This window comes from Diabrotica undecimpunctata, chromosome 8 (assembly GCF_040954645.1).
Source record: "Diabrotica undecimpunctata isolate CICGRU chromosome 8, icDiaUnde3, whole genome shotgun sequence".
In the NCBI taxonomy this organism is placed as follows: domain Eukaryota; kingdom Metazoa; phylum Arthropoda; class Insecta; order Coleoptera; family Chrysomelidae; genus Diabrotica; species Diabrotica undecimpunctata.
This window is the reverse complement of record NC_092810.1, coordinates 27,456,889-27,469,288: the sequence shown is the minus strand read 5'-3', so window position 1 is coordinate 27,469,288 and position 12,400 is coordinate 27,456,889. Positions and strand designations below refer to the sequence as shown.

At 32.6% G+C, this 12,400-nt stretch overlaps 1 protein-coding gene across 1 annotated transcript in view; it reads right to left on the bottom strand.

Annotated features, from left to right (window-relative positions):
• Nucleotides 1-6,756: 6,756 nt before the first annotated feature.
• LOC140447330 (para-nitrobenzyl esterase-like) overlaps nucleotides 6,757-12,400 on the bottom strand; it is a 32,123-nt gene continuing 26,479 nt past the window's right edge. The window contains exons 9-11 of the mRNA XM_072539930.1: nucleotides 8,363-8,480; nucleotides 8,136-8,253; nucleotides 6,757-7,001 (exon numbers count right to left, since the gene is read on the bottom strand). Of these exons, the coding sequence (XP_072396031.1) occupies nucleotides 6,821-7,001; nucleotides 8,136-8,253; nucleotides 8,363-8,480 (417 nt within the window). The 3' untranslated portion in view covers nucleotides 6,757-6,820. The remainder of the gene's footprint in view (nucleotides 7,002-8,135; nucleotides 8,254-8,362; nucleotides 8,481-12,400) is intronic.

Here is a 12,400-nt window from a genome sequence, read left to right as displayed (position 1 = left end):
AGGGTGTTTCCAAATGACACTTACAACGTTTGACTGTAGATACTTCTCGAAAAATTGAACAAAACGATATAGTTAATGAGGGGTCAAACTTATTTACTTTTCGAGATAAAGGGTGTTAAAATTAAAAAAAATTAAATTCTTTTAGTTAATAACAACAATAACTTTAAAACCAATAAAAGTATTTACTTGAAATTTAGTACTCGTAGGTTGTTTTTAAATGAAAAATAGCTTCCTTTAGTGAGAAAAAATTGTCCATGGTACAATACAATGGTGTGTATTTAGAAAAATGTTTCACCTTTACTTTTTTTTATGAAGTCAGCTATTCTAAAACACAATTATTTTTATTGTAATTGAATTAACAAAAAAAAAAACTTTTGTTGAATTTTAAAATAAGTTATATGATGTACTAATGGTTAGTAACAAAAACTAATTTGTGGATTAATACTGCATTTAAAACACTTAGCGAGTGTTTTTTTTTCCAAACCAGTTATTTGATTAACCAAAAACACCTTGTATATTTTTATATTTTAAAGGTTGGGTTAAAATAAAGGTTTTTATTTTTATTTATAGATAGCATGTGAGAAGAAATTTCAGATAGACCAACATGTGAGAACTGCTTCACACATTGCAAAAAAAGGAAAAATAGGAGAAAAACATCAAACTTCAATGGCTAAATGTTTCCAATCTACTTCAAAAAAATTAGATGAGCAAGAAACTTTTAATGAAGACTTGTGTCGCGCATTAGTGTCTGCAAACATACCGCTTTCAAAATTAGCAAATGTAAATTTTAGTTCGTTTCTAAAAAAATATTGCAAACTTAATGTTCCAAGTGATCGGTCTCTAAGAAGAAATAATGTGAACGGGCTATACTCGTCGGTGTTAATTAATATTAAGGAAGGAATTGCAGATAATTATTTTTACATATCTGTAGACGAAACCACTGATTTCTCAGGAAAGTATATTGCTCATTTATTGATTGGTGTTCTTAAAGAAGATACCTTACCAAAATCTCATCTTATTTCATGCCAGCAACTTGAGAAAACAAATGCTTTAACAATTTCGCGTTTTATACAAGAAACATTAGCAACTTTTTTTCTTCCGACAACTATTCCTTCTAATAAATTACTGCTTATTTTATCGGATGCTGCTCCTTATATGGTGAAAGCAGGACAAAATTAAAAAATATTTTTCCCAGATTTAATACATGTTACTTGTGTAGCGCATGGATTAAACAGAGTTGCAGAGGAAATACGAAAAAAGTTTCCTCTTGTAAATACCATGATATCTAGTGTCAAAAAAGTATTTCTTAAATCTCCTATAAGAATTCAACTTTATAAAGAAATGCTACCTAACATTCCTCTTCCACCACAACCTATTTTAACGCGATGGGGAACATGGTTAGAAGCAGCTAATTTTTATGCAGATCATTTTGTTAAAATAAAGAACATAATTGATACGTTAACAGATGAAAGTTCCCAATCTCTTTTCGATTCTAAACAAACTTTTCAGAGTAACTTGCTTCAACAAGAACTTTCATTTATAAAATCAAATTTTAGTTTTGTTCAAAAAACAATTACTCAGTTAGAATCACCAAAACTGTCATTGTTCGAAAGTACAGCATTAATAAAAGAATTTGCGTCATGTCGTCGGAACGTTAGAGGTAATATTGGAAAAGATATTTTAAAAAAATTTGAAGCTACTATGGAAAAAAATAAAGGTTGCCATATTCTTTCTGAAGTAGTCAGTGTTCTAGCTGGAAATATTTCGGAAACAATTAATTTAGAACCAAATGTTTTGGTTAGTTTGAAAAATGCTCCCGTTACATCAGTTGATGTTGAACAAAGTTTTTCCATATATAAATATATGTACTCAGACAGAAGCCACAAGTTTTTGTTAGAAAATTTTGAACACCACTTGCTCATTTATTGTTACCATAATTCTAAATAAGTTTATTCATACTTAAAAATGATGTAGTTACTTAAAATAAATGTAAATCTTAATGAATAGTAGGAAATATTTAGTTATGTACACTTTTTTTTTTAAATAAAATTGTTACTATTTTAAGATTTTTTTATTTATTTGTATGCATATTTTGTAAAATATTTGCATATTTTCGGGTAAACACGTGCATATTTATGCGCATATTTTCTACATTTTTATTTGCATATTTGCCGAAGTCTAATCATCAGTATCTTGGCACGTTTTAATGACCATCTCAACAAGCTCCTTTGAGTGCTTAGATTTCGATGATTTCTTATTAGTGTTCATAAAACAAATCGAAGCCACGGGAACACACTGTTCGATCAAACTTCTTCTACTTAACATAATAGCAATTCCCTTTAAATTCATAACTTTTACAGGAACAATATGTCGAACTCTCACCAAAGTTTTTGCCGTTAGGAACTCGGCATTGTCCACATCTTTGACCATCTCTAAACTTTCCTCTCGGCAGTGACCATCAACTCTGGTCATCAGAATTTTCTCACTTATACCAAGTATTGTTACGTCACAAGTAGTTAGTAAGCCGATAACATCTTCTTTTTCTTTATGAAACGGCTACTGTTCACTATTGATCTCAAGAACTCCATTTTTGACATTCAATACGGTTCCAACTTTTCTTATTAAATCCATCTCCAATATGAACTCGTCTTAGTTCTCTGCAATTAATACTCAGTATTTCACTGTGATCGGGCCAATGGATACTGACATATTAGCCTCGCATATGTATTAATTTGCTTAACAGTTACTGTTTTAAGCCTTACTGTTGCAGGCAATAATTTAAAATGTCCTCGTGATACTTCTGGACGTGCACCTATTCTTGTTGCACCTGTATCTACCGAAAACGATATACAGTTTATTATTGATACGACTCTCAATGTAGAAGCTATGAATTCCACCGGAGGACATAATGTTAACAATCACTATAGGGGCTTTGTTTCTTGAGGTTGGCAGTTGCCCCTTGGTGTCAACCCATTCTAGTTTTCCGACTGTTATGTTGTATCATTTTCTTGCAATTACGGCGAATGCGCCCTACGTCACCACAATTCCAACATCTGGATTCGCGTTCTTTCGGCGTGTTACGAACTGTTTTTGGTACCATTTCTTCCAGACGTTTATCGTTTGTTCGTCGCCTTCTTTAATGGTTCTTACTCGATGGCTCTGGATAAGCTAACCGCACTGTACGAGTAACATTTGCTTCAAGCTCTTGCAAATTTTCACTTGCTCGTTGAATTCTACTTCTTATTTGTGCTTTGTAGACTTGTTGTAAATGGGCATCTCCGTAATGTTTGTCTAGTCGAGTGAACAAGGTCTGGTAACATTTTTCTTGACCCTTAGGAATCGATCTTAGAATATCCGTACCATCGCCTCGTAAAGCAGCAGTCAATGAAGCAACCTTCTCTTGTTCTGTCCAATGATTGGCTGTCGCAATATCTTTAAATTGTCTAAGGTATATGGACCAAGAAGACTTTCCATCAACTGGTGACAATTTGAATCTTATGTCTATGTGTCGTTTCGTCTCTAGGTGATTCTTCTTTCACTACAGTATCTAAAACTACCGAATTAACTGGTGGTAGCACTTTTATATTGGTTATCATGGTGTCTAATTGTTTTATCTTCTCTTCTACGTTGTTTACATTTTTCTGTATCTTATCGAATTGTCTAGAAACTTTTTCAAATTTCTCATTGTTCTGTTTACATACTTTTTTCACAAATTATTCATCAATTCTTTACGTTAAAACTGCTTCTTCTGCTCACTAAAACTGCAATGTCTCTGGAACATCTTTATTTTTGTTAAGAACATCCTTGAGTCGTTCTTAAAGAATCTTTTTGGGCCCACTGCAGTTTTCATCTCGTTCTTCAAGTTGTTTACGTAACTGTTTCACTGATAGTTCTGCAAACCGAATCTTTGGTTTTTCTGCAAACCGCATCTTGGCATTTTTACACAATGTACTTTTTAAATGGTCTTTCTTACAAAGATCTCTACCGAACTACGTGGATGTTTTCGACGAACAATACTTTTCAAAAGCTACTGCTGATTTTATTGTTAAACAAATAAATTACCTCACATGGTAACACCACTGTAGCGTGTGTAATAAAACAAGTGGTTCTAATTTATGTAAATATCTTTATTTATAAGCTTAGAGTACGATAATATATATATATATATATATATATATATATATATATATATATATATATATATATATATATATATATATATATTATATCAAAAGTATTCGCCTCATCGGTAGCTTTTCGAAGACAGGCGCAATTGAGAACGCTATCGATTGTATGTTCTAGATTCATCATTCTGAGTATTATGACACGTACCATGCGTCGGAGGTATGCTATTTCGTTACAACATAAATGCATTTGAAGAACACATTAATAGCATTCTCGAAAGCAATAAGGATACAGATCCAAATGTCAACACCTTGAATAACATTATAATAGAAGCTATAGAGAAAAGCAAGAAGATACACTGCCAAAAGAAATCATATAACGAAGAAATGAGTAAAAACATTACCATTGATTAAAGAGAGAAGAAGAATACAAAAAGACTACAAAGTAATAGAAGCAAAGAACATTACGAATTTGAAGAGAGATAAGTAAAAGAATACAAAAATCTATGTCCATCTAAAAGATGGACAACCAAATGCATAAAAATAAATAAATACAACAAACGATTGAAAATATTAAAATTTTTAAAGTTAGTTATAAGGAGAAAATTGACAAAAATTTATTAGAAATATTATGTACTTAAATATAATCTTATAATCTATAAACCAATCACACAAATAATAATGGATCAAAATCAACGTTTTATATATGACGAGAGTGGGATTGCGGAGGTATGGAGAAAATATTGTCAAAGTCTATATGCAGATGATCCCCAGAATGCAAATCACGAGTTCACTGCAGAGAGAGAACCAAATATTCTAAAGTCAGAGGTAGAAAAAGCAATCAAAAAGTTCAAAAAATAGAAAATCTCCTGGCGCAGACCAGATCACCGCAGAAGTTTTAAAAGAGACTGGAGATGGTGGAGTATATGTTATGTATATGATCTGCAAAAACATTTGGGAAACCGGAGAGTGGCTCAATGTTTGGACAACATCCACTTTCATCCCTTTATTCAAAAAAAGAACTATGCTAGATTGCAGCAACTACAGAACGGTAAGCCTAATATCCCATGCAAGCAAGGTTCTACTTTATGTAATACATGAAACACTAAAAGCTTTTCTATTGCCTCAGATATCAGAAGAATAAGCGGGATTTGTCCCAGGAAAAGGCACAAGAGAACACATCCTTAATATCAGACAGCTAATCGAAAAAACTCGTGAATTCAATACTCCTTTGCTTATGTGCTTTGTGGAGTCCTTCGATAAAGTCAAATGGCAGCAGATATGGTCCATACTAGCGGAAATGGGAACACCCTACCACTTAATTTATTTAATTAGAAGTCTATATGAAAATAATAAGTGCACAGTAAAAATAAGCAACACCCATTCCGATCATTTCAGAATAGAGGCAGGGATGCATAATCTCGCCAACTCTGTTTAATATCTACAGCGAACACATTATGCGAAAGGTACTAGACGGATGCAAGGGTGGAATATCAGTAGGAGGTCAAAAAGTCAGTAACTTGAGATATGCTGATGACACTTTAATAATCGCGGCAAATCAAGAAGAAATGGAAGACATAATGAGATGTCTGGATGAGAAAAGCAAAACATATGGACTAAAGCTAAATAAAAGTAAGACAAAGATCATGATAGTAGACAGAGCTCGGAATAATCTTTAACTCATTAAAGAAATTGGGGGCTTTAAAGCCTCCAAGCCCGTAAATAGTTTCATATACCTGGGGTCCCTAATAACAAATGACGGAGGGTGTGACAGAGAGATACGTAGAAGGTTGACTATTGCTAGAACAGCTATGATGAAACTAGTAACAATTTGGAAACATTCTAGCATAACAATACACACAAAACTAAGGCTGGTAAGGGTACTCATTTTTCCCATAGCCACATATGCATCCGAAACGTGGACTTTAAAGAAAGCGGATAAAAATAAACTAGACGCTTTTGAAATGTGGGTATACGGCCGCATGTTAAGAATATCCTGGATTGATCATCGCACTAACGTATCGATATTAGAACGACTTAAAGTAAAAGATAGATTGCTTAAACAAATACAACAGAGATATTTGTAGTATTTTGGACACATTGCTAGAAGAACAGGTACAATGAAAAAACTGATAGTCGAGGGTAGAGTTGAAGGAAATAGACCTAGGGGAAGATCTCCAAGCCGTTGGGTAGATTAAACAAAAATATTGATTAACCAAGGGTTACATGAAGCCGAACAACTAGCCCAGGACAGAGAAGGATGGAAGGAAATCGTGAAGAAATGGAAGACATAAAAAGAAGACGTGAAAAAACTGTAAAGGTCTGATGGTGTCACGCATCCCAAAAGGAATTAGGACTGAGGAGGAAGATATATAATCTTTCTGGTGTCAGTAGTTTCTGGTGTCAGTACTCCTCCTGTTTTTTCTTTTAAATTTTTCGGAATTCAATATTTTCATGCAACTACTCTAAGTGGGAATAAGCCACAATTATTAATTTAAAATTAATTTAAAATGCCACACGAAAATAGCTTCAGAACAACTACTCTAAGGCGATGAAATTCTAAAAAACTGGACTATTACAGTGGTAGAGGGAATTTGTTTCCTATTTTTCTATTTTTACAATGATAAATCAATTAAAGAAAAATATTTTTATTCATTTATTATTTGTTTTAACTTTTTAATTACATATCATTCACCTTAATATGAGATGAGGGGCTCCCTTATAAAAGGATCTAAAATTGATTTAATTTCATTATATTGTCGAGGGTTTTCTTGGACTTCAAATGTCGAATCAATATTCAAATACTTCACAGATCCAGGTTTAACTTCTTGCCAAATGATTTTTTGCAGATCTTCATCTTCCACAGGAGTGGGGTTTCTGTAAACATAAGCAACATAAATAAAGTATTAAGCAAAGAAAAACATAAATAAATGGTTCAAATACACTGAGAAAATTTTATTAAGCCTTATCCGTGCCAAAGAAGTCGGGACGCTACAGAACTATTAAAACTTATTGAATGACAACTCTATTACAAGAATATAACATCTCTTGAATTCCATATACAACATTAGTATTACTCCTCAAGAATAGCTGTTTTTCGCATTCATTCTTATACTAAAAAGAGCTAATGCAAAAGAACGTCCCGATCATTGATCAATCTCGTTAATGAGTCATTTGCTTAAGGTGGTTCTAAAAATCATTCGTAACCGTATTAAAGAAAGTAGTAACTTTTTATTAACGAAATGAGAGTTGGAATTTAAAAAAGAACTAGAGGAGCTCTGTTGGCTTTAAATGTTCTTACACAATCGCCCCTTATAACTTAGGATCTCTTTCTTTATAACCTTTATAGTGTTCGCATGATGCCGGACTGGTAATATTACTTTATCATTTACTGCTTTTAACAAGCCAAATAAATATTGTTACCCTAAGTTAAATATAAACCATAGTTTTGTCTTTTATTTAATAATATCAGTGGTAATTTGGACCTTTATTTCTCTTCCATTTTGGATAGTTTTTGTTCTGTTGATTACATCAAATTTTTTTACAATACTGTTCTTGGAACATTTTTATCTTTTACAAACTGACCAATGGACAAATTCGAATTTAATTATAATTTCCCGAATATACTGCCTCCCAAACTAGTCTCGAAGCTATATTTATAATCTCACTAAAATGCTACGATTCATCAAATAAGTGTATTGCCCTCTGCATAGAACAAAAAACCTTTGACTTTTGAAAGCTGGCAAATATAATTTGAATCAAGGAAATGATTGCAGGCATTTCCTAAATACCTATTAGGCGATCTATAGTTTGCAGGAAGTTGAAAAAACTGTAATTAAGCTACTAATCGATATGTTTCACAATTATATACGATGAAACTATACAAATTCAGGAAATTAAGACTAATATGAGATTACAAATTAATGGACTAACTTGTGATTGATTACTATTGGTGATTTTGATACGCGAAAACCTAAAGAAAAGCCTAAGATATTTGAAGATAAAACTTACTGATATTTTATGAAGTTGGTCCACCATTTAAGTATAGGTTTGCGAAGGGATTCGTTGTGTGTATTACCATTGAAATTTACACCCCACATGTAATATAAATCGGCTGAATGTTCAACACCTGAAATTTGTTTACCTACTTGTAATTGTAATTTAAAATAATTTTTTTGTGGCTACGGCTATTTTTATGAATAAAAAAATAAAAGTAGTTACAGTGTAAACTAAAGTACCTGGAAAGGTGTTGCTTTTATTATACCATGATAATTCATACATATATACAGGAACATATCGAGATGCAGTTTCAGCTTGACGTGCTATCGAACGTCCAAACACTTCGTCGCTGGTATACTAGAAACAGATTTATTGGCCATTAGGATCATTTGGTTATAAAATACATGTTAGGGTGTCATAAAAAGTTTGGTCATACATTATCCTACGATTTTTAGCGATGAAAATAAGTCTATTTGGCCCTAATTTACTTATATGAAAAGTTATGGGGTATTAAGGTTACAAAATAAAACCGATTTTTTTAATATTGCTCCAAAACGGTTTAAAAAGTTTTTTTATTGGTACCCCATTTTGCTTATTAAAAGTACGCCGTAGCGTACAGTAGACTCCCTCTTAACCGACCACCTCCGGACTAGAGCCCGGCCGGTTGAGCAAATGGCCGATTAATCCGATGTGGAGGCATTTTCATCAGAAAAATTAAGTACATACATACATATATCAAACACATGTACAGAAAGGTATATAATAATAAAGATCACGGAATATACAGTTGAAAAATACTATTTATTTCTATGTACATATATGTATACATATTTAAATATTTTACAAACTTGTTTAAAAAAATCGGCAACTTTCTTCTGTTTCTTGACATTAAGTAAATTTTAAAAGCTATATCTCTCCATTTTTTAGAAACGAAGACGTCTATTGAAGATGACCCAGCTTGTTTTTCAATATACTTCGATGCCACCTCCATTGCAGCCCTCGCTTCGGTGTGGCCGACCTTTTCCTCTCCGTCAACATCATCATAATCAGTCTCCACATTTTCATAGGGCTCTTCATGTGTTGCTAGTGTAATTATTTCGTCGTCTGTCAAAAATTCGTTTTCAAGTTCCTCATCACAGTTCATCCATTTTTCAATATCTTCGGCCTGCAATTGAACCTTTTCGGATAACGTTTGGAGATCTTGAAGAATGGTTGTAGAATTATCTTCTTCGTGTGATTGTTGAAACTCAATAAGTTCCTCAATGTTGGTCCAAAGTTTTCGCCAAGACTTAAAGAAAGTAGAAGCAGGAATTTCTTGAAAGGTTGAAGCTAACATGTAAATTACATCCTTTAAGTTAATTTTTTTATGTGACCATCGTACTGGAGATCTTCCTCTGTATCTTTTATCCGCTACGCTACCTTCAACTATCATTCGCTCCATGCCTTCCCTTCTTCTAGTTATATGTTCAAAATATCTCAGTATATTTTGGTTGAAAGTTGTGATAAGTCTAGTTTTTTATGTTAATTTCTGTTAGAATTGAGTTATTTGTGCGATGGGCAGTCCATGGTATGCGCAACATTCTACGGTAGACCCACATTTCAAATCCCATTATACGTTTTGAATCGGCTTCTATTATTGTCCAAGTTTCTGAAGCATAGGTGGCGATAGGAAATATCAATGCTCGAACAAGGCGTAATCTTGTATTTTTTGTTGTCACTGTTCTTCCAAATTGTTGTGAGTTTGGCTGTTGCCGATCTGGCCATTGTGATGTGTCGAAGGATCTCGTGTTTGCATCCTCCACAATAATAACAGAGCCTAAGTAATTAAATTGCCTGACCCTGCCATGTTTCTTTCTCTGCTTGGTTCTTTCTGATTCTATCGATGATCATCACTTTGGTTTTCTGCATATTTGCAAAATTATTTGATTATTGGTCATCAGCATAACGTATGTTTTTGATTTTTCTTCCTCCTATCGTTGCTCCACCTTGCCATTCCTCACAAACTTGACGCATAATATGTTCACTATATATATTTAATAGAATAGGGGATATTATGCATCCCTGTCGAACTCCAAATTTTAATTTGAAGTTTTTCGAAACCACATTATTAACTCTTACATTAGCAGTATTATTTATATATAGTTTTTGTAATAAATAGATTAGATGATGCATGATACGATCTCGAAGGCCTTGGAATAGTCAACACGCATTAATATGTTTCTATGTTAAACTCTCGAGATTTTTCGATAATTTGACGAATACTAAAAATATGTTCTCTTATTCCTCTACCTGGGACGAATCTACATTGTTCTTGGGCAATTTGTAGTAAGAGAATTGATTTTAGTCTTTCACTGATGATGGTTAGAAGTACTTTTTCTCACGTGTGATATCAATGCTACTGTACAGTAATTACTGCAATCTGTCGGTGAACCTTTTTTATTACCTTATTTATAATATTTTATCACCGTGTCTCAATTTAATTATTTTATGTACGATGTTATTTAAAAGATCCCAGAAATAAGCTTTTCGTTATTTGGGTAACCAACCTTTTATATTTTATTTTGAAACTGATTTTTTAGTTAATAATCACTTAAACGATTTTCCGAATCGCGTCTAATAATTTTTTTAAGCTTACCTCATCGAAATAAATACTTTTTTTCTCTTGGTAATTTTTCAAAAAATGCTTCCTTTTTGAGTTATTTGCAATTTTTTGTTGAAAAATGCTTCTTGGGATTATTTTCTAGAAAACTACCAAGCGAATTGCATTTCTACAAAAAGCTTTATAATCTTTAAACCTTCAAGTATAAGATAGAATATTTTCACAAGAATAAATGGATTTTATCTAATAAGCATTTAGCATGATTAGCATATAGATAAGCATGAGGGGTATGTCTTATAAAAGTGTGGAGAACGGTTAAGGAACAGTTACCACACCCCTTCCATTTAACAACTTAAAAAATTACTTCCACAAGACCATTCCAAAGTTAAAAGATTTGTGATTAAATTAAGAAGAAAATAGACGGGTAAACTTTAATAAAGAATATTTTTATTAATCGACGAAGCAATCTTTATAAGAAATGTCTAATCATCTAATCATCACAATACTCATGTCGGGGCCGACATAAATCCTAATTGTAAAAAAGTGCGTCACCATCAGACTAATTTAAAGTATACGTTGTGCTGGAATTTTCAGTAGTTATTTAGTAGGGCCAGCACTTCTTCCCAATAATTTAAACGGTCAAAATTATTTATCATTGTTACAAAGATCTGTTTCTCTATTTGGAAGATGTACCGTTAGCTATCAAACAAAGTATGTGATTTTTGCAGGATGGAGCTCTAACCATTGTAGCGAGAAAGTTAGGGTATTTGTATTTCAACAATATCCAGCACATTGAATAGGAAGGGAGCTGGATGCTTAAATTGAATGAGCACCGCGCGGCCCCGATCTAAATCCAATGGATTTTTGGTTCTAATGACTTTCTACAGAAATTTAATTTTTCAACATAGTCGGTATTCATTGTTGAAAATATGTAAAGCCTGGATATAGGAAGGGAGAGGTCATTCTGAACAATTTTTAAATTAAATTTCTCTGTTTTCTATTCCTAATTAAAAGATAATAATAAACTTAATATTTGTAGAAATGCAATATTGTAAATATTTCAAAAGTGGCTGTATCTTCCAAATTAATGATTTTACCAATAAATACTACGTAAAAAAAAAGTTGTAAAATAGATATTTTGTTCTATTGACGTACCGTTTTAAATCCAATATTATATGTATTACAAAAAAGTTGAGGAGAAGAGCTTTGGAAGGGAAAAGGTACGGATTTGACCAGACTATCTCCCGCAAACATCCCGACAACGCGGATGCTTTGTTGATCTGACTCCTTAGGTCGTTTTCTGGATCGTATGTGCTTGATCGATCTATGTAAAAAATAGTAAGAAGATTATAAATGCTTTTGAAATTACGAGAATATTCCAGACTAAATAATGCTGTACAAAGGACTTAACATGGCATTAGGGCAAGGTTATTTGAAAATGAGATGTCACGTTAACGTTTTTGGTAAAATTAAATTGTATTTGTGTTTTAGCTAAGTAGGCTTTTTGATTTTAAGTCCCAAAGTGATTTCGAATAAATCCCATATAGGAATATATACATTACTCTCCATAATTACCGTACCACATTAAATGTACCTATTTTTCTTCTGAACTGTTTATTACCAATATTTTCTGAGAAATGCCAAGGTTGAATTTAAGTAAGCTTGATTTTAAGTATGC